Genomic DNA, 22049 nt, shown 5'->3' on the forward strand with positions numbered 1-22049 from the left:
CCACCAGGAAGGTCCCATCAGCTCTGGAGGAAGCCAGGGCTGCAGGTGGCCTGGGCTCAGGGGGCAGCTGGGGCTGCTGCTGTCCCCCAGCCCCCTATGGTGCTGCCGGAGAAAGTGGAGAGGAGTAGGGGGTGTGCACCTGGGGGGTCATGGCTCTCCAGCTGCTGCTTTATTGCCCTCAGGAGGGGCTGTGGGTGGGAGCAGGGTGGCAAGGATGTGGCTGGCTTTGGTGTAACTCGTAGTGCCGAGCAGGGTCAGCGGAGAGGTGGCTATCGGGGAGGGACAGCACGTGTTGAGCCGCCTCTAATATAGCCAGCCCCCAGCTCAGAAGTCATCTTCACTCCCCCTTGCAAAAGGAGAGTACTTTAAATGCCCTTTTTTTTTTTTTTTTTTTTAACTGTAAAACTGTTTTCTGAAGCGTGTGGTGTTTCTGCATAGGCATCCCTTGCGGGGGGATGTCTTTTGGCTGTCGCCAGCCTGGCCGCCCCATGGCACCCAGTCAGGCAGCTCCAAACCCGCCCCCTTCAGTGGGCGCTCCCAGGGGGTGGTTGGACTCACGGCACCTTGAGACTCGATCAAGTCTTAACCCGACTCCTGTCCAAGTTCTGCGCAGCTCTTGAGCTCCTTCCAACCCCATCCTCAGCTGGATTCGCTCCATCGTTTCTTTTAGGATCTGCTTGATCGCACTCACCGCTGATAAGGCTCAGTGCCTCTTGTGGGGGCTTGTCTTTGTGTGCTTCAGTATCTCACCCAGGTTATCAGCCACATGGGGTTGTGAGGTGTGGCCGGGCTAGGAATTAACCATCTCATCCAAACCCCGTGGAAATCAGAAGCAAAGATTCCCCGTTTTTTTCTTTCTTTCTTTTTTTTTTTTTTTTTTTTCCTGTGGGCTTTAAATCAAGTCACAACTTCTCCAGCATCGGAGGAGCTGCCGAAGGGAAGCCCTGACTCAAGCTGGTTCAGCCCTGACTGGTTTCCACGGGGGGAATGGCTGCCTCTGCCCTTCATGTCAAGGAAAGTCCAGGAGAAGCTTCACTACTGCATTACACAGATTGCCAAAAACAAACCCTTCATCCCCTGGGGCGGTTCCAGGCACTCTGGCTCCGTGTCCAGAGTGGTGGGTTTGGGGCTACACTTCACCTGAGCCCCATTTTTTCCCCAACTCGTGGTTTTCTGCCACGGCTGCTCCCCAGCCTTGCCCTGACTCAGGTGGACGGCGATAGCTGCTGTCACGCTGGGACAACACGGCGGGGACAAAGCGAGTCACCAGCTGGCGGGGGGCTGTGTCCCTGTGGATCACAGCGGGGCCGGAGCCGGGGCTGGGGCGGCTTGCTCCTGCCCCCAGATTTTGCCGAGGTTTCCTTCCAGCGCTGGAGCTCGCCCAGCCCTCCCGGCTTCCCAGGGCTTCGCTGGGAAGCGCTGGGAAGACAAAACCCCGCTCTGGAAGTGAGGCTATTGTTCTTACTAATTTTAACTTGATGTTCTTCCCCAAGCCTATTTTTATTCATTGCTTGTGGTAAGCCCTTTCTCTAAGGTAGAGCAATTTGCCACGGGACTCTTTTTTTTTTTTTTTTTTTTTTTTTGTGTGTGTGTGTGTGTTTACCGATTTTAATTGAGTGATATCTCCTTTTTACAAACCCAAAGCTGGAGGAGCTTTTAAGCGCCCATTGCTGAGCCTTTCGCCCTGGGTTTGCTTTGATCTCTGCAGGTGAGTGTGCATTTGTGGGGCCAGAGATTGATACTGCTTATTTGCATGTAAATCTCCGGGTTATTAAGATCCGAATCTGGCCCTTTAAATTTAATACTTTGCTTTATGCTTTTATTTCCGCGTTTCTTAAAGTAATTTCCAAAAATAACAAACTTCAAACATGACGGGACCATCTAACGTTTTACTGCCTTGGCTGGAGTAGAAGGAACATTTCTGGAAGTATATTATCCAATTTAACGAGCCTTTCCCATCTTGGCTTTGCTCCCACCCTTCACCCCCTCTTGGAGTTGTTTTGGACGGCTCTTTGGAGCTGTGCCACCTAATCCCATTAGAAGGACTTTCATTACACTGTGCCTTGTGTTTATAACCAAGAAAATCAGCCGGAGAGGGGGGTCCTCTCCCTCTCCCTCTCCCTTGTGCATTTCGCCTGGTGTTGAGACAAGAGCCTGGCGAGTCCCACAACGTTCCCGCGCAGCCCTTGCTTTTCTTTTTCTTGCTCCACTCTGCATTTATTAAGAAAGACTTTGGAGTAAATTGGGTCCTTGCAAACTTATAATTAATTTGGAAGGGTCAGTTCTTCCCAAGCTAGTGAGGGCTTCTTTGTGTGGTCCATTTTGAAAGCCAGAGGTTGGAGAGGCTGTTATATAGCCAGGATTTGCTTTTAATAGGGACCTGGCTATTTTCTGAAGATCTCATGGCTCTTGAAGTTTGGGTTGTTTTTGTGCGGGGCTGTGCTAAAAGGGTTTGCAGAGCGCTTGGTTTGGGTGCAAAAAAAATCCCAACAACCCTAAGAAAGGAATAAAAAAACCAAGCACATGTCCTGGGGTCTGTGTGGGGCAGATCATGCTTGCTAGCCTAGAGCCAGTGCCTGGAGCTGGGAGATGCTCCACGAGATCCCTCGGCTTGGGTGCTGGGTAGGGCTGGGGGCCCCTTGTCTGTCCATCCATCCTGCCCTGCCTCGTGCCCCTCCGAGGGACCTCTTGCTTCTCCTCAGAGCTGTTAGACTGAGATTTTTTTCCTTACCACATTGCTTTTCTTGAAAGCCTGCCTTTCCTCCCAAAACCAGGCACAGAAACCATTAAAGAGAGAAGGTGGAGGGCAGGGAGAAGATGACAGGGTGAAATAATCTGTGAATAATAAAATTTTCTGAAAAAAGACTGACGGACAGACAGACTGTGGTTTTCTCCAGAGGTGGGTTGGGAGGAAACATGAGATCACGGTCCTTCTTGTGCATCTCCTGGCAGGGCCTGGGGGATAATCTAACCTGGCCCAACCCGCGTGTCTCCCATCGGCTCAGCTGCAAGGGGAAATCCCGCTGAATGTGGGACAAGTGGGAGGTGAGGCAGCCCTGGCTCTGGGCGGGGGGCAGCAGTGACGGGTGAGTGGGGTACCTGGAAACGCAGAGCTCTATGTGACATTAGGAAACTCTTCATAGCCAAAGCCAGGGAGCAGAGGGCTCTGGGGAGCTCAGGAGGCTTTTGGCTGTGGAGATGTCCCCTGTGGATGAGGCATCAGTGGAGGCATCATTACATGCAGAGCAAGGGCCGTTGGAAAAAAGCGTTGAAAGCTGGGCGGCTTCCCTAGCACACGTGTGAACCCAGCGGAGGGGAATGAAGGGAAAACCTGGCTGTGCCGCTGTCACACGGGCCAACAGCGAGACGCTGCAGATCGCACTCCATCCGTGATGCCGGCAGGCAGCATGGGTGGTAACTGTGTTACTTATGAGCTGTGCTGTTAATTAAGGGTGTGATGGGGCTGCCTCTCTGCCGAGACTGCCTTCAAAGCTGGGGCTGGTCCCTGACTGTTCCCTTCCTGGCCCCCGTTTGATGTCCCACCCTGACCGTCGCCTTTCTTCTCTCTCTCCCTAGCATGGGTCGGCTCCTTGGCCATGGGCATGATTTTTTTCTGCTCTCCCATCGTCAGCATCTTCACCGACCGGATCGGCTGCAGGACCACGGCAGCCTCGGGAGCTGCCATCGCCTTCATTGGACTTCTCTCCAGCTCCTTCACCAAGTAAGTCTGCAGAGAGGCCATCCAGCCCTTCAGCGAGCTCCTCTTCCTCATTTTCCCTGCAACCCCCCTCCCTACACATTGCTGCTGCCTTTTGGGGCACAGCAGGTGGTTTCCATCCCGAGGAGAGATCTCCTGGCATCCCTACAGCCCACGTGCAGCCCGTGTGTGCTCAGCCTGTTTCACTCCAAGTTGAACCAAGTTGTTCTTTTGTCCTTACATAACAAGAGAGCGAATTTTACCTGAGTGAGGGACTTTATTTTATGAGATTTCAGCCCTCAGGTCCTTCATTTGATCTTTAAAACAGGCAGCAAGAAGTTGGCACGCTCCTTGCAGGCAGCTCCAAAGAGATGCTTGTGGACAAAACAGTTCTTTGCAACTAATTTCATATTTGGTACTGAAAGTAAATTAATGTTAAAATAATATTTGGTGGGTTACACCTAGCAAGAGGGAGTTTCCATGCAGGGCAGCTGGGGAGAGGGATGCGGATGGGGTTTGGAGCAGTTTGTGCTCTTCCCGTGCCGGCTCGGGTGTTTGCAGCATGTGGGGCAATTGCTACTCCTCGTTTTCCACAGCTGATCCTGTGCCAATGAATTTCTGCTGGGAGAAGCTTGCGATGTGCATTTGGATGACAGGTGTACCTGATTTGATATGAGAGTCTTTCCAACCCAAAAAATCTTTGTGGGAACAGAAAGAGGTCACCTCTGTGGTCCTTTATGCGGCTCTTGTTAGGTGGAGTGTCGAAGGCAATATGGAGACACACTCCAAAGCATCATTTACCCCAGTTTTTCTGAATAGCTTTGGGTTGGATTTCAGTTCAAATCAATATTGTTTTAATTAAAATGCTTCAAGAAGTGGGATTTTTAAAGCCAAGTACACAGTTTCCCGGAGGGCGACTTGCTTGCGCTGTGCTTCTCCCGGCCCACCCTGCCTGCACAGGGCAATGGGATGCCAGCTGCCTTTGACCTCCATCAGCGAGAGCCTCATGCTTGCCCCAGCCCTGATTCCCTGTGGATGTGTGCTGTGTGATGGGTCCCCGAGTCCCCAGCTGCAGGACCCCCCCTGTTACGCTGGGAGGGGGTCACAGCTTCTGAACCACCTGGCAAAGCCCCAGGGACTAGGGCAGATTGCAATCAGGGCACTTGGGATGCTAAAGCCGTCTTGGTCTGCGGCACAGGCAGTGGCGTGGAAGGAACCCTTCCTCCACAGATGCCACCCCTTTGTATTTCAAAAGATAATAGTTATCGGAGAAAGTACAGTTGGTCCTGAGGAAAAGTATGCCCAGGCTCCTGGCAGTGAGCTCGCAGGCGCTTCCCATGTAATCTTGCTTTCCTTCTAATCAGCAAGGCTTGGACTTCCCCCCACCCCCCCTTTTCTAAAGTGTTTGTGCAAAAGAAAAGAACTCTGGGGACCACATCGCTGCCAGTGGCTTGTTATGTTGGGCTCAAAAAAAAATTAAAAAAAAAAAATATCAAACAGCACAGGCAGAGAAGAATATTTTATCCAGGAGAGCTTCAGAGCTGAAATCCCCGTTCGCTGCCTTCTCGCTCTCAGTTCACATTCCTTTGGCTGCCTTTAAGGGAGCACAGAGCCCCTCCGCAGCTGGACCGCAGCGAGGGACGCTGCCTGCGGCACAGCCGAGCTGGAGCCGGAGGAAGAGCAGCAGCGGGGCTGCGGGATTTTGGCACTGCTCCATCTGGATGGAGAAGGCCAATCCCGAAATTTGGAGCTAGCGGCTCCTGCTCGCCCAGAACAATGGAGAAGCCTTGTTTTTTTGTCCCCTTTGCCAACTCCCCCAGCTGCAGCTGGAGGTGACCCCCCCCAGTGCCGGCTGGGCTACACGCACCCGATTCTCCAAAAGTGGTTTGCTTTGTCCAGGCGGAGCCGCAGTGGTCCCAGCACTGTGCTGAGATGATCCAACCCCCCCAGCTGCTCAGCCTGCCCAGCAGGACCCCAGCGCCCAGCTCACGCTCAGTGCCTCCTACTCGCAAAACATTGGGAGTTTTGTATGGAAAACACTGAACAAACAAAATCCACTGAAGAGCAGAGCTCTGGGGAAGGCTGAAGTTTTCTGGATGGGGTGGAGGGACGGCTTTTCCTCTCTTCACAGTCTTGCACCGGGTGTCCCCTGTGCTCGTAATCAGCTCTTATGCGCCCTTAAGAAGGGAGAAATCCCGCTTCACCTTCCCCTCGGTTTTAGGGGGGATATGTTAGCGTGAGGAGTGGGAGGTGATGGCCAGTTCAGCAGGGCTGTCTTCATATGCCCCCCAATGCCTCCCCAACCCTCCTCTTCTGCACCATTAAGTGTTCTGTAGTGGGATTTGAGTCCCTTTTCACCTGCCTCTCCTTCCCCGCTGCAATTTCTGCCTGGTTTCTCCCACAGAGAGAAATCCCCCAACCTCTGCCAGCCGGGCTGAGCCAGGGCCGTTTGCATGGTGAGCTGTAACTGAGAGGCAGCCACTGAGCGAAACCTCCTCGTCCCAGGAGACACCGTTATCCATGTGAGACCTCACTAGCCGAGGGAGACAATACCACCCTTCCCACCGGAGAGCAGCTTGGCTGATTCCCAGCGAGCAGGGTGGGAAATCCTGGATAAAAAGCATGGCCAAAAGGAGCCCCGTCTCATGCAGGGGTGTCTTAGCGTCAACAGGGAGCAGATGGGAACCGCAGCATTTGTCTCCACTTATCCACCACATCAGCTTAGCGGCACTACCAAAGCTGGTGTGACCCAGCTGAGATGGCTGGGGCTGGTGCGTGGGCGGCTGGAGACAGGCTGCACAGCCCAGCTGCTTGCCTGGCTCCTGCAGAGGGGCTCTGATGTGGCTTCGTTCTGGAGTAGCTGGAAATCGCCTTTCATGACAGTCATTTGTCTTTGAGCCACTGGGTACAGCAAGCACGTTCTGCTTTCTGCTTGGCTAGCTAGAGAGACGAGCGCGTAATGGAAGAAATGATGTGCTTGTAAATGTTTTCTCCACTTCAAACTGCTCCATTAGATCTGGGCTGCCGTCTCCTTGTTCACTTCGTGAACAGCACTCACTATTTCACAAGTCCTTCTGTGTGTTGGAGTAAGGACCCCGTTTGTGCAGCATCACTTGCCGGGTGAGCTGCCCAAACGTTCCCATTGCCGTCTCCTCCCATGCAGCATTTTGTGGCAGACTTTTGCAGCTGAATGTATTGCACAGGGGTGAAGAAAAAAATCCTTCATCTGGAGAGAAACACAATGGGCTATTTGCACCGCCTAACTTTAGGCTCCTTTCTCAGCTGCTTCTATTGGGAAAACTGGGCTGGCAGTTGGGAAGCAGCTCCTTCCAAGGGCTCTCAGGACTTTCCACCTGTTCTGTAGAGCAGCCATTTTGCTCCCTCCTCGAGTGCAGCCACCAATGTAAGGTACAAATGAGTTCTATTAACTGTCTAATTGAAGCTCCCAGAGGAGCTTAAAGAAGAGCAACTTAATTAACCAGCCTGAAGCCTGGGCAGAAGTGCAATGTTTCCTTCCTAAGTGCCTAATAACCAGCAGGGTTGGTGCCTTCTGCTTTCAAACACTGGGTGCAGAATGTTTTCAGTTAGTCCTTTCAGTGGGAAAAAAATGGATTTCTAGCTAAAAATAACCCACCCTGCCTACCTTAGAAAAATCTTGCTTGCTGTAATTTAAAAACCATTCAAGTTCGGTCAACTTCCCAAGGAGGGCATCTCCTCTATGCAGAAAGCACTGCCCAGCTAGACTTCATTTTCCCAAAGATTTAATGTGCCAGCTGTGAAATGAGGATAATCCTTGCTTTGGCTAGGGAATAAGCTCCTCAAGGTCAGACTGTCTGTGTAGCACCTGTGGTATGCGGGGCCTGGCTCTTGACTCCAGGTTTTGCAGGACCATGGGGGTGAAGGCTCCCTTACCTCTGCGTAACGTAACCACCTCAATGTGGTTTTTTCCCCACTAGGTCTCTGGAAGTTCGTTATTTCACGTACGGGATCCTCTTTGGCTGCGGCAGCTCCTTTGCCTTCCAGCCCTCGCTGGTCATCCTTGGTCACTACTTCAAGCGCCGCCTTGGCTTGGCCAACGGCATCGTGGCCGGTGGCAGCTGCCTCATCTCCGTGCCGCTCCCCTTCTTCCTGAAGATGGTTGGGAAGGCCATTGGGCTGGCGCACACTTTCCAAGTACTCAGTGCCTTAATGCTCATCCAGATATTCTTGTCCCTGACCTATCGGCCCATCCTGCCGCCTTCTTGTGACTCTCAGCACGATGGGCAGGACAAGCTGGGCAGCCGGAGCGTGCGGCAGCAGTGCTGGTCCCAGACACGCAAGTACTTTAACTTGAGGGTTTTCCGGAGAAAGACCTATCGGATTTGGGCCTTTGGGATTGCTACTGCTGTGCTGGGATATCTCGTACCTTACATGAACCTGGTAAGAGCCTTGGCTGGGACTGGAAGGGGAGGGAGGTCCCTTGGCTCGGGGTGGAAGGGTTCCTCCATGCGAGCGCGGGGGAGGTGGGGAGGTGGAGGCAGGCAGTAGGGACAGAGCCACCAAAAGCTGCGAAGCTAAGAAACTGCTGCAAGCACGTCCTGTAAACAGGACTAGTGGTGGGAGGAGACAGCTTTTTGATGCCTCTGTTGCCCTCTGTGCCAGGGTGGGCAGGGCGGTCGCAGCTCCTGAGGACCAGCATCGCTAGCAGGAGAGGCGGGGGCTGTACGGTCTGGGGCGGGTGGAGGCGGTGTGTGCAGGTCAGCGTGGTGTGGGTGTGGGGGTCACACAACCACCCCAGAGCCATGAGCCCTCTGCGGGAAGCCTTGTGCCTTCTCGGGATATGAGAGGGATTAACTTACTCGATTCACGTCCTTGTGTCCTTCCCTCCATCCTAGGTGAAATACGTGGAGAAGCGATTTCAAGAAACCAAGAAGGACTGGATCCTCCTGGTTTGCCTCGGGGCCATGTCAGGGCTGGGGCGCTTGGTTTCAGGCCGTATTGGTGACTGCATTCCCGGGCTGAAGAAGATTTACCTGCAGGTATGTTGTGTCCAACCCACCGCGTAGCTGCTGGCGGGTGAGGGGACAGCACCCCTAAATCAGTGTCCACACTCTGCTTAATAACTGGCAACCACAGATCACAAATCCTTTACTGACCATTACCTCACACCCTTGTCTGCTGTTAGCGAAGACAATTTATTGTAGAAGGGTTACAGAGATCTCGTTACTCACTTGACCTGAGGTCTCAGTGTTCGTTCAGCAATCCAGCTCTGTGGTCCCAACTCCTCCCAAACTGCTGGACACCCTCTCACCTTCTTGTGGTTTTTGAAAAACAAACTGCTGAAATCTAGCAGCTAATCCAGCAGCTAATCCTTCCTAAAGCTTCTTAAAAGGTTATTTTGAAGGGCCTCTCCGAGACAAGAGCAGAGGATGGATGGCATTGCTGGGTCCAGAGGAGGGGGCAATGTCAGTGACTTGTTCAGCGTCATCTTCATGAGACAATTCCTGCTGCACATCCCCACTCATCCTGCACCCCGCTGACATGCCCACTTTTGTCTCCCCAGGTTGCATCCTTCATGCTGTTGGGCATCCTGTGCATGATGATCCCCCAGTGCCAAGGGTTTGAGGGCGTCATTGTCATCTGCCTCTTCCTCGGCCTTTGTGATGGCTTCTTCACCACCATCATGGCCCCCATTGCCTTCGAGCTGGTGGGGCCCATGCAGGCATCCCAGGCCATAGGGTACCTCATGGGGCTGATGGCTGTGCCCATGACCGCGGGTACGCCGATAGCAGGTTGGTAGCACCGCGGTGCCGGACCTGGAGCCAGCTGTTGGGAGGGAGCAGATGCTTGTAGAGGCTTTCACCCATGGTGGTAATTTGGCATGAGACCAGACATACAGTTTTGAATTTTATGGCTTATCATGTCACGTGGGGGTTTCAAGTACAGAGGTAGCATCAGTCCATACTACGTCCTGTAGCATTTCAGGGCCTTTCTTCAGGCTGATGAAAGATGACCAGCAGGGGAACAGTGAGAGCAACCCAAGATCACATTAACTGAATTCTGTTTGAAGCCGAGCTAAAAATTGGCAGATACCAGTTTTCTAGAAGTCCTTTTAGATATCTGGGGACTAATTGCCAATCGGCGAGTTCAGCCCCTGGACTGTTGAATAAGCTAAAGCTGTATAAGCACCTCTGATCTTTCTGCTTCTGGCAGCAAAATTCAGTTTGACGCCCTTGGGAAGGAACGTGGGGCTTGCAAACGTCTCACTGCGAGGGTTTGCTGGGCACGGGGCTGGCTGAAGGGGCTCGTTCCCTGGCCGTAATCCTCAGGCAAACGTCTGTGCAGCAGAGAACTCAGAGGGATTTTCCAGTGCCAATAAATGGCGATGTGTTATTCTCCAGGGATGCCTGGCTGTGTCAGAACTTGCCGAGCTAACAAGTGCAGAACCTCATTGGTTTTTAAGGGATCGGTTAGTTTGGAACTGGCAGCATGTATTTCTCAGCCGACATCCCCATGCCGATAACGTACCTGTAAACAAAGTGGGGCTTCCAGGTGGAGGCAATCCGCAGAGGAACAGCCCCTGCCTGCTTTTCCTATTGCCTCCTGGCCGGGAAGGCGCTAGGAAAAGCCACCCAAAATGTCTGGTTGTTTAACACTGTCTCAGCCTGCATGTGGGGTTGTTTGAGCTGGGTCTGGTTGTGTCCTGCTCTGGTTAAACACGGAGCATGGCTGAGGCTTTCCTTCTCAGCTTCTTCGCTACACCATGTTGGCTGTTCACATCCTTCAATCCAGGGCATTAAAACTCCAAGGAATGCCATGGAAAAAAAAGATTGTTTTAAAAACCCAAATCTCCGCAATTCTGGTGGTTGAAGCAAGTTGCAGCTCTCACTTAAGGGAGCAGACAAGTCAGACTGACATGTCTATAACCACTGTTGTTCTCTTTCAGGATACCTCAATGATTATTTTGGGAATTACGACGCGGCCTTTTATTTTGCCGGAGTCCCCCCCATCATCGGTGGCTTGGTGCTCTCCGTTGTCCCGCTGGTCCATCAGAGGATGCTGAAGAAGCAGCGCCTGGATTCTGGCAAAGACAAGATGCTGGTCTCGGAGGCAGTGGTGAATGGGGAGCTGCTGCCCGGCTGCCCTGCCTCCGAGGCACACATGTGACGCCTCCCAAGCACACGTGTGACGCCTCCAAAGCACACATGTGATGCCGCTCGCCACACTGTCGCCACCAGCAGCCTCTCCATAGCCCAAGCACAGGCCCTTTTCTAGATGGACCATGATTCTAAATGATCGCAGATGCACTATGTTTGTAAAGGAAAAAAACAAACAACAAAAAGTTCTTCTAGTTAAAGGCTTTTAACTAGCAGAAACGCTCTTTTTCAGGACAGTTTTGATTTCAAAGCCACCTTTTTTTTTTCCTCTAACCCATTTTTCTAAGGAGAACTCTCACCAGGATTCAAACTTGATCGATCTCCTGCTCCTCTCCCCAGTTTTCTATACATCACGACAGAGGTTTACAGCTAATTAATGCCTTTCTGAAGCAGGTGGAGCTTGTTGCACCTTGCAGCTGTCGGTCCTTCTCCTCCGGTGTCATGTCCAAGCCAGGCAGCCACCTTCCCGTCCAGCACCAGAGGCTGTTTGGGAGCCAGCAGCTCTGAAGGAGGAAACACTGCTTTAGTCCGATGCACAAACCAAATAAATGGTCGGCGAGTCCCGCTTTAATCTTCTCTCCTCTTTTTCTGCTGCTCTCCCACACACCCAGGGAGCTGCAGCTGGGACGATGGGGAGCTCATCCAGCTCGGGGGCTGCCACCCTCATCAGACGGAGCCACGTGGGAGCATCCTTCTACAAAACATGCCTTAAAAATGCCTGGACAAGACCAGCAGGTCCCTTGGCCACTTGCTGCCTCCGTTTTTTCATCCAGCAACTAGCGATTGGGCTCCTGAGGTACAAAGGAGAGGGGCAGCTCCCAGCGCAGCCCACGGCGGCTGGCTCTGCAAGGTGAAAACCGTGGCCAAGCCGATGAGTCGGGCGTTTGGGAGGCATCAGGGCACGCAGCGCTGGGACAGAGCCCCACGTGGCATCGTTCTCTCCGTGCTGGGCAGTGGCTTCGCTGCTGGGCGTAGGGGCACCTGCAGGTGCAGGGATGCAGCTGGCTCAGGGCACAGGGTGTCACCGCTCTTTTGCGGGGCCAGTTGTGTATTATGCAGCAATAACCACGAGTCAGTATTGGCGGGGGAAGCCCAGCGTTTCCAGAAGGTTTAAAAGCCCCGGCAGTGTTTAACTTGTAGCTTGTGCATTGCTGTGCAGGGTCAGTGCCATCCCTGGGGGGAAAGAGCTCAAGAAAATCACCCAGCCCGTGGGTACCCACCACACAGAGTGAAGGCAGAGCTCAGCCTTGTGTAGAAATTAATCATCTCCAGGCTAATGAGCGTGGCATCGCTAATGAGCATGGCACAGAGCAAGGGAAGTCCTCCTGCCCCGGTGGGTCCCCGAACGAGGTGCCGGCTGGGACCGGGGTACCTTTTCCTGGGAGTAACAACCCAGGAGAGAGCAAGAAACAAAGCTCACATTCATCCTGGCTGCAAAACCATCTTTCATTGGGTTTTCATTTTTAATTCACCTACCATTAAAAAATGAGTAGCCTAAAGAGGGACGTGTGCCATGGGAATCATCCCTTGGTCCCCAGGCAAGTGTGGGGGTTTGTAACACCGAGACAAATCTTTGCTGTGGAAACTTGGTTTCAGTGGCGGCCCCCTCCCGCGGGCAGCAGCGGGACCGTTGTAAATAGGCTCAGGATCCTGCATGCCCCTCTGGCCCTGTTTGTAATCTGTGTTGGCTAATGCATTGTAAGGTCTTGTGGTCTTGTGGCCCTTCTGTCCCCGTATGAGCCAGAAGTTTAACTGGTGTGTTGTGACGTGTCTGTTTATGACTATAAAATGAGATGTCCCGTCATCTCTTTCTTCAATACACTTTCCTGTGACTGTTATTACCCTTCGTTGGCCGTATTGCATCATCTGCTACGGCTCTGCTGCCCCGGGGCTCGGTTTAGGGCATGCATACACCCATACATTGTGGGGAGCCGAACCACAGAGCCCTGGCTCCAGCTGCGGTGGGATCTGCCAGGCTTAGCCTAGGGCAGGGCATTAAAGTGACGCTTTTCAGGTGGGAGTGTTGGCAGTGAGGCATCTTCAAAGTCACCTGACAGCTGAAGGGAAGAAATGTATTGCTTCGTAACTTCTTTTGTGAGTTTTGGGGCTTTTATTACATCGGGGGTTCTTTAAATCATGTTTTTGACCTTAATGTCCCCCGAAGGAGAGATTATGAGGGATTTAAATTCAAGAAGTAGCTTCTTCAGAGCAGCAAGAGGACCAGCAGAGCTGCCTCAAATCCATGTCTGGCCTGAGCGAGTGGCTGCATGGCAGAGCCCTCTGATGACTGCACCCAGCTTTGCACAAGACTTCGTTGCGGTAAAACCTCTCTGGCTCATTAGGCAATTTTTGGTTCTAATCCCAAATTTCTACAGATTTCCACTTGCCTTAAATGCTGCACCTGCCTGCAGAGGTCTTTGCCCCGGGAGGAGCCTGCATCCAGTGCAATGGATATTTAATGCTGCAGTGGCATCAGCCCAGCTCTGTGCCAGCCAGGAGCCAGTGCTCTTCCCAGGGGGGATGGTGGTGCCCACATCTGTCCCCCCTGAGTTTTGGTCTTTGCCCTCAGCTTTTATTATCAACTGTCTAGGAGATTTCGAGTGACGAGGTGCATTCAGGGCCACCCGAGTTTGGTTGAAGGAATCCATCCTTCATCCTATCCTGATCCAATGTCTGGTACCAGCCTCCCCAACCCACTCTCAGCATCTTTTGTCTGGTTGAGATCCTGCCCTTGGTCAAGACGAGGGCAGATCCTGCTGGGGGGAAGGTGTGTTTGAGCAACAGCAATGAAAGGTTCACCTCATCTGCAAACACAGATGGGAACAGGAAGGGCAAAGGTTGGAGCAGTCTGTCAACATGAAGAGGAGTATTTTGGGGGTTGTTTGTCAGCTAAATGCTGCTGATCTGTGTGTGGTTTGTCCCTTGAGTATCAGGCAGCTTGCAAGAATTTTTGCAGACTCGTGGCATGGCATGTGGGAGGTGGGATTGTGGTGATCTATAAACAGGGAGAACTTGCACTGGTCTCCAAAACATGCTTTTAGCCTGTTGTAGTCTGGTGCTATGACACCACATAGGTCCCTACCTGTTGTGAAAAAAAGCTTCATCCCCAAGCCCCTCCTGCTTCTTCCCATCAGGGTTCGCTCCTCCTGGCCCAGCACATCCATGTCCTCCTCTGGGCAGGCAAGGGCTGAGCAGGGGGCAGCGTTAATGGCAAAAACTACCTTTTACTCAGATTTCTAATTAAAAACCCAAAAATTCTCCCTCTGCTGCAAGTGCTGGGCTGTGATTCCTGCCCTGCTCCCTTGCTGCGGCAGGGGAAGGTGGAGCCTGACACTCCAGGCTTGGCCAGTTTTGGGAGCCAGCGAGGGCACTGGAGTGGGTTGAGTCCCTCGGGTGGGAAGGGGGTGGAAGGGGTTGGGGAGGGCCCAGCTTTGCCCCATGCCCGGGGTGTTTGGAGAGCTGCAGGCGTGCGCGTAGCCTTATGTAAGTGTACAGCAAGCAGGGGACGTGTCCCAGCAGCGCCCTGCTTGGGGCTTGGCTGGGGCTGCCTCTCTAGATCTTTAGCTTGAGGGTGTCCAAAACCAAGTTGTTGTCTTTTCTTCTTTTTTCTTTTTTTTTTTTTTTTTTTTTTTTTCCCTGCTGCAGAGTGAGGCGCTGGGTTTAACTCCTCTCGCTCTGGCTGTGGGATGGAGCGGGACAGCCCAGCCGAGCTGGGGGGGCGGTTGTCCCAGTGACAGGAAGGCTAGCAGAGCAGCAGCTGCAGGAGCTGCCTGGGAAGTGCCATGATTCATGGCTTAGAGCTTTTGTGAGTTGTGAAACCAAGCTGGAACAATCTGCGGGAGCTGCTTCATTGCAGCGTGCCCTGCCCTGAGGTCCTGCAGCCAGGGCAGTGCACGCTTCGAAGTCGCATAGCTTAAATTCAACAAATTCCGGGCACTCGTGGAACGTTTCCCAACATTTCCCCGCTGTGGAAGCTGTGGGAAGGCCACAACCTAATTGCCATCAAAGCTTGAGGGCTTCTGCAGGTGTGGTGCGGTACCGTGGGATTTGGGGACCCCCAGTTTCAAGACATTTTGGCTCTGCCTCCCACCACGGTGGTAGTCTGGGGCTGCCAGTTTGGCTGCGCTGGCAGTTGAGGAGCTCTGTAACCCTCCAGGCTGAGCTGCCTGGGCCAGAGGAGCCAGGACAGGGAGGTGGCCTGCAGCTGGGCAAGGACATTCCTGCTCTCCCATGCATGACAGTGCCACAGGGACATTTTACACGGCAATAGAGGGTCTCTTTTGGCGTTGGTACGTTGGTGCTAAGAGCGATTTGCTCTGGGCAGTCTGATTTGGTGCTGAGGATCACATCTACGCTTGCTTAGATCATTCTGGTTCAGCATCTCAGGAGGCTTAGGGTGGATCTTAACCGTGGCTGACATCTGCATCTATAGGTGGCCACGCCATCCTCAGAGTAACAACCTGAATAAAAGTGAACTTGGCCCAAATCCTCTGGATGCAGAGGGGGACAGACCGAACCGAGACCCTTGCCGTCCCTCCGTCCTTCACTGCAAACTGTTACCAGCTTTCACATGCCTCTGTCCCCAACAGTTTTGTTTTGGGGGTTACCTTGGTTATTTTAGCTTCAATAATTTTCGTGCTGGCAGTTTGCTTCTCCTTATCCAGCTGGAAGCAGACAACTGGAATGACTTTGAACGCCCCAGCTCCTTTGCCAAGGCAAGTGGGGCAGCCCCCTCCCGCTGCCAGAGCTGCTGCCTTTCTGCCACAAAAACCTGCACTCGGGCAGCTCTTTTGGGTGCTTTTGCTTAAATCTCAGCTGCCCTTGTAACTTGTGGGGAGAAGGATGTGACTGACCAGTGCTCCTGAAATACTCCTCCAATGTTCTCTGTGTAATGCCGGGTGGGAATGGAGCTGGCGCTGTAGAGGGGCTCCACCAGCAAGCAACGGAATAAAGCTGTTCCCTTTCTTTTCGAGAGCCCTTGGAAGGAAAGCAGCCGTGGGGATGGATGGAGCTGCCATCCCTGCGCAGCTCTGAGTGGGCTTTGCAGCTGAGCCCTGGGGGTGGCTGCAGGGGTGACCTTCCCCATGGCCAAGGGGCGAGCATCGCTCCGGGCGCTGTATCAGCTTGGCACAGCAGCTCTGCAGACTTTAGTCCTGGTGACAGCGAGGTTATTGCTGGGCTTTGGCGGGCTTATCCTGCACAACCCCTTTTGTGGGTGTTTTGCTGTTTTATTTTTGCAGATGTTGCAATGCCCTTAGTGCTCCCACCAAGGACGGATGCTGCGAGCGGCTCTGCATCTCCTCTCCCACCACAGCCCTGCCACCGTGGTGGCAGAACACCAGCACCGCCGACCGCAGGAGCGGGGCTGGGGTCCCTGCTCCCGGCAGGGGCAAGGCAGGAGAGGAAAGACACAGTCCCTCCCATTTTCTGCAAAACATGGCTTTGGAAGGAGGTTTTGTACCTCTAAAGTTTCTCCTTTTTTTGTAACATACTTCCCAACACTCACCCTGCGTCCACCTCCAACTGGCAAGGCAAGTGTAGCTCTTAACTGTAGCATTAGAGGCAAGACTTATTGTCTATTTTACTAAGGAATGAAGCTTTTTTTTTTTCTTCTTTTTTGTACATTTTTAATTGTGGCGTGTAATACAAGTTGTTTACTGGAGCAGGTTTTTGTGTAGCGTTGATGCTCTGCTTCTAGCTGGTGATGGCCAGATTGCCTGAATGCACTTGGGTTCCATTCAAATCATTTTGGGAAAGAACACGACTTCTCGAGGCCTGAACTTTCCCAGCATATCCCATTTCAGCCATTTGAACCTGTTCAAGCCAGAGACAGGACTTTTCTGGGGAGGCTGAGGGCAATTAGGAAATTACCCCGTGCTCCCTCCCCTGCCCTGAAATCCAGCAGGACGAAGCCAAATATTTGCTTTCGGATGGGTGGATTTTGGAGCTGATTCCACATAAGAGCACCGAGGTGGAGGCTTGAATGCTGGCCGTTTCGGGTAACCCAGGAGACGGCTTTTTTTAAAGCAAGACCTCCAAGCCTGCTGCCATCACCCCCCAGTCAGTGGATCCCGATGCCGGTCAGTGGATCCCGATGCCGTGCCTTTCCCCAGCCCTGCTGCTGTCCGGGGCTGTCCTGGGCGGCATCAGCTCCAGCACCGATGGAAAAAATCCTGCCCACGGGTTTCCAGGGCAGGACGCATTGCTTTGCCCTGCCGATGTGCTGGTGATGCTCACCCTCGTGGTGTCTGTACCTACTAGAAAGACTCAGCAGAAGGCTGCAAGCACCATCAGTAGCTTTGCAACCCCATTTTTGGTTTTTTCCCTGTGCTCCCAGCTCTGACTCAGCAGGAGCCGTGCATGGCTCTGCACTGGGTCCTGCGAAGTGCCCGGGGCTGCTGGGCGCCCTGGGCAGACCAGCAGAGCCAGCAGCCACTCAATTCGATGCAAAAGTCAGACCCTGAAGTCTAAAATTATTCCTTTTATTTTTTTTTTTTTTTGACATCTGCTCCTTGTAAGCGATTTATATTCCCTTAAAATTTTGTATCTGGAAGTAAAGTATTTGAATGTGTGTCTTAAATGACTATCCTTTCAAAATGTGAATTTCTGATTGTTGGTATACAAAAACAAAAACCTACCCCATATTAGCACATTTTTGTAATTAATGTTTTATGAATGTTGTTTAAAAAAATTGTGTAGAATAAAACCAGTTTAAAAAGAAAAGAGGTCGGTGCTGTGTCTCACCAGGTTTCCTCTCCCCGTGGTGGGTTGTGGGCACTGGCCCCCTGGCAGCTTCCCGGCTGCTGCCAACCCTCTGCTGGGTGCCTGCCCAGGGTGTCGAAGGAAAAGGGGCCAGAGAAGTGGCAGTTTAACGTGGGAATTATTTGTATCAAGTCTTTCATATACCTTGAGGAAAGACTTTGCCGAGGTCCTGGTGCCTGACTGGGGGGAAGAGCTTTCTGATGCCATGCAGAAGGGTGAGAGGAGGTAGAGGGTGGTCCTTGTCCCACTCAAGACATTGAAAACTGAAAATCATAAAGAAAGAAACCCCTGAGAGCATGCTGGTGACCAAAGTGGTGTCAGCGGTCGGGGTGAGCCCCCAGCGACCTGGACAGGTTTCCTTTCCGCTCCCCTGGGCACAGCTTTGGGGCTGGCTTTTATCAGCCGGCATCTTCGGGGGGCTGTGGCTCACCGGCGTCTCTGCCCCACAGGGGCTCTCACACAGGGACAGCACCAGGGCTGGGTGGGTTTTGTAAACTTACTATTGTTAGTATTATTTCTTCCTTTTGGCAGCAGTTTGGGGGCACGGTGAGGCCTTCCGGGTATTAGTGCTGGTCACGGGAGAGCTAATCTCTTTTTGTCAATAAGAGCAGTTATGGGGGGGTTGAGGGCGGGAGAGAACAGGGATGATTATTTGTAAGTGAGGTTATGGTGGCTGTGAGACACTGAAAACAAGGCTTTTACCAAGGACTTTATATTAATGATTTGTTTATGCTCCGCGCTTTAATTGACATTAGATGAAAGCTGACATATGCATTAGTTTTATATAGCTCGGGCTTTTTTTTTTCTCTAATGTGCATCTCAACCCTTTTTCAAGTTGAGGATATTTACTACAAATAGTATTTAAAAAAAAAAAAAAAAAAAAAACAACAAAAACCCACCAGGAGATAAGAGATGGTAAATAGAGATTCAAAGGGAATGAGGCTACAGCAAGGGTTTCCTCTGGAGGACTTCGTGCGGTGCGTGCAGGGACAGAGCAGGAGCGGCAACGCTGCAGCCCCATGCCGAGAGCAGAAAGCACCGTGCAGACACCTGGGGCTGCACAGCCCTTCATTTACAGGTAACAGAAAAAGCAATGCTCGCCTGGTATTACAACAATCTTCTTGGGATGGCTGCAAACTTGGGAGGGGACTTGGGAGGGTGTGATAAAAGGGGGCTGCACGCCCACGGGGGCACCCGAGAGGCAGTGGGGGGGAAGCCCCTGCCTGGCTGCTCCCAGCACCCCCAGGAGCATCAGCTCACCGTGGCCCATCTCCACATAAATAAATCCGTACATCTATATCTCTCTCCATAGGTGTGTTTGTGCATACGCCCGCTGGGAATCCCCGCTCAGCCCTGCTGCTGGCTGAGCCTGGGGCACGGAGCAGCAGCCGCCCTCTGCCAGGCTGCTGGATCCAGCCCGAATACACGGAAAGCTGAAAAAGTGAGGGGAAAAAAAAAAGGATTTTGGATCAGAGAAAAACCCTGAGTTTTTTGAATAGAAAGGCTGTAAACTAGAAAAGACCAAACCCAACAACAACAACAAAAAATAATGAGGTTTTCATTACTGTAACGCAATAGTTAAGTATTTCTATATATAGTCATACATTAAAATTGAAATACTATGGATTAAAACAAGCTGATTATATATGTTTACATTTGCACTTACAAAATGCAAAATTCATGCTTTATATATTAAATATGAACCACATGTCAACGTTTTATATTAGTTTGAAAGTTATAAATTGAATATGGTTTTAGATATGTATATATGAATGACATATATGATATCTATAGTTGAATTTAGTCATTTTTTTAATTTATATATCTACACACACATACATATGTGTGCGTTGGGTGAGGCTGACCGCCTGCAAGGGTTACTGGGCGCTTGGAGGCCACGGGTGCATGCTGTGCCCAGCCGCTCTGCCGCTCCTCTCCCCACGGCTCTGGGCTGGGCTTGTTTTTTAAATTGTCTTCTTCTCCATCTGTTTTCTTTTTGCAGGACTTAAGCACTATAATCCTTAAAAAAAAACACCAACCAGTCAACAAACCCCATCTGCAATTTCCTTTGAAGGACTTGAAGGACGCACGGATGAGTGGCAGCTTTTTTTCTTCACCATCTCCAAATGCAAAGTTTTCCTAGAGCCATTGCTTTGCTGCCATTAATTAAAGCAATAATTGGGAAAAGATCCCTTCCCAGGGCTGTTCAGCTGCACCCAGGCTTGGCAGGGCTGCTGGGGGGGCTGTGGCTCAGGCAGCTGCGGGGGGCACGGGGCTGGGGCGTCATGGGACCCTGTGCCCTGAGCGTGGGGTGTGGGGGCTGGGATGTGTCACCCAAGGGGGAAGGAGCCCACGCAGGGTGCAGTGGGGGGCTGAGCGCTGGGGTGAGCTCAGGATGTGCTCCTTTCCTTCGGGCTGGATTGTGGGGGCTTTTTTTATTGCAATATGGGAAACCGCTTTAATACTGGCAGCAGGGCAAAGCAAGGGAGGAAATGATACATATGCTTAGATCTAAGGCAAATACAGCACAGGGGAGAGGGGGAAAAGAGAGCAGTAGAGCTGTGTGGCTGGGAGGGAGGGGAGAGCCCAGGTTCCCTGTGGTGCCACCGACACTGACCATGCAGCATCCCTGCGGTGGGAGGCAGCCCGAGCCCACCCGACGGTGCGGGAACGGAGAAACCCGTTGGGCTGCAAGAAGCGCTAATTGCTTTTGGACCCGCTTGCTCGTGCATGCTTTATCCTGGCCGAGGCTTGGGGGTATGCTTTTTTAATGCTCTTTTTTTTTTTTTTTTTTTTTTTTTTTTGGCACAAGAGCTGCACTAAACAAGTCTCTCCCAATCACCTGCAGCCCCAGTCGATCCCACACTGGAAACACAAGCAGTGTTCATGGGCTTTTTCGGCAGGGTTGTGTAAACAGCTCCTCCCAGGGCTGCGGGGTGGGGTACGAGCGGGGCCCTGTGCCTGTGTCCCCCGCCGCCCTCGCAGGCTCCAGCTATTGTTCTGCCTTGCACCTCTTCCGCCCAGGATTGGGATTTTATGGTTATAAATCTGTTGTCATCTCATCTGGAGAATTGTTCAGCCCCGGCATACGTGGCCAACACAGCATCGCCTCCATCAGCACCTGTGAGCCACCCGCTCGCCCCCCAGGGCCCTGGACCGTGGTCCCCAGGGCTCTCCTGGACCCGCTCTGCATCCTCACAACCAGACCCCCAGGGTCCTGTGCTTTTGCTCCCACCAGTATTCTTCTTCCACCTGTGCTGATGTTTTTACCAGTCCCACTGAGACAAGCACAGTTCAAAAGCCTTCTCTTTTTTTACCCTTCCTTAGTTTTCCTTCAGTTTAATTCACCTCTTTTCCTTTCCTTCCTCTGTCCTTCATCCCTTTCCATCATTTCCCAGCACTTGTCTTTCCCTCCTGGCCACGCCGCACACACGGGGCAGATTGGCCCAGCAGCACCAGCAGCACCAGCAGCACTGCCCAGATGCCAGCCAACAGTTCGCAGCGTCCCCCCCTCCACACAAGGATTTCAGTTTATTTAGATTTATCTTTACAAATTAAAACAAGACCACCCCAAAGGTGCCAGTAGCAAAGCCCGAGTCATTCTCCAATTTATTTAGGATTTATTTAGTTTATTTAGAAGTCAGCAGCACCTACAGAGATTAAACTACTTCCACTGCACATTTTCCTGCCTTTCACCTGCCTGGCGCTGCCCCCCCCCCCCCCCCCCCCCCCCCCCGGCCTTGGCTGGCAGCGAGTGATGCTCAGGGCAGGCACGCAGCAGTCCCACCTGCCTTCATACCTTGGCAGAGATCCCTGCTCTGGGGTCAGGAGATGAACCCTGTGGGCTCCTGAAATAGCTTCGTTTCAAGAGCTTTCACACCCATCATGCCCTCCGGCAGCAGCAAAACCACCAGCCAGCCCGCGGGCAAGGTCTGGCTTTGCAGATGCAGGGCAAAACGTGGGGTTTCGGTCTGGGGCGGTGTCGTCAGGGCCGTTTCAGTGCTGTGGAAGGAAAGACTAGAGCGGGTATTAAAGCCAAGAAACTAAGCCAGGCACTTTGTGCTTCGTGGCATTTCATACGGGACCCAGCCCAGCAAGCAGAGCCACCGCTCCAGAGCAAAGCAGCACCGGCCTCAAACTTTCAGCCTGGAGAAATCACATTCTGTAAGTCCATTCCAAGAAATCAAAGCAGTACAAAAAAAAAAAATAAAAAATCATTGCTGCTAGTACCCAGGAGCCTGGCTGGCTCTGCTCCTGGCACTGCACGAGGCATCGCTCTGCCGGAGCCACCGGGAACCCACCGCAGCCCCCATCCCGCTCCCACCGCACTGGCACAGGGATGCTGCCTTATAAGCTTTTTCCATGAAAATCCGAGACCCTGCTGGCGTAGGGTGCCAAAACTCAAGAAACCCTCCGCAAATACGGGATGACTCCTATTTTCTGAAGTAATCATT

At 52.4% G+C, this 22049-nt stretch overlaps 1 protein-coding gene across 4 annotated transcripts in view; it reads left to right on the top strand.

Moving 5' to 3' along the window:
- The window catches only part of SLC16A2 (solute carrier family 16 member 2), a 43006-nt gene extending 23267 nt beyond the window's left edge, over window positions 1-19739 (top strand). The window contains exons 2-8 of one of the 4 annotated variants that reach the window (XM_055818405.1): window positions 3577-3721; window positions 7654-8116; window positions 8572-8715; window positions 9240-9468; window positions 10623-18673; window positions 18908-19036; window positions 19598-19739. In XM_055818405.1, the coding sequence (XP_055674380.1) occupies window positions 3577-3721; window positions 7654-8116; window positions 8572-8715; window positions 9240-9468; window positions 10623-10843 (1202 nt within the window). In that variant the 3' untranslated portion in view covers window positions 10844-18673; window positions 18908-19036; window positions 19598-19739. Of the gene's footprint in view, window positions 1-1689; window positions 1709-3576; window positions 3722-7653; window positions 8117-8571; window positions 8716-9239; window positions 9469-10622; window positions 18674-18907 lie in introns of those variants that run through there. The other 3 variants (XM_027784209.2, XM_055818404.1, XM_055818406.1) reach the window with 3 other exon arrangements.
- The last annotated feature ends 2310 nt before the right edge of the window (window positions 19740-22049 follow it).

Source organism: Falco peregrinus, chromosome 13, assembly GCF_023634155.1.
Source record: "Falco peregrinus isolate bFalPer1 chromosome 13, bFalPer1.pri, whole genome shotgun sequence".
Taxonomy (NCBI): Eukaryota; Metazoa; Chordata; class Aves; order Falconiformes; family Falconidae; genus Falco; species Falco peregrinus.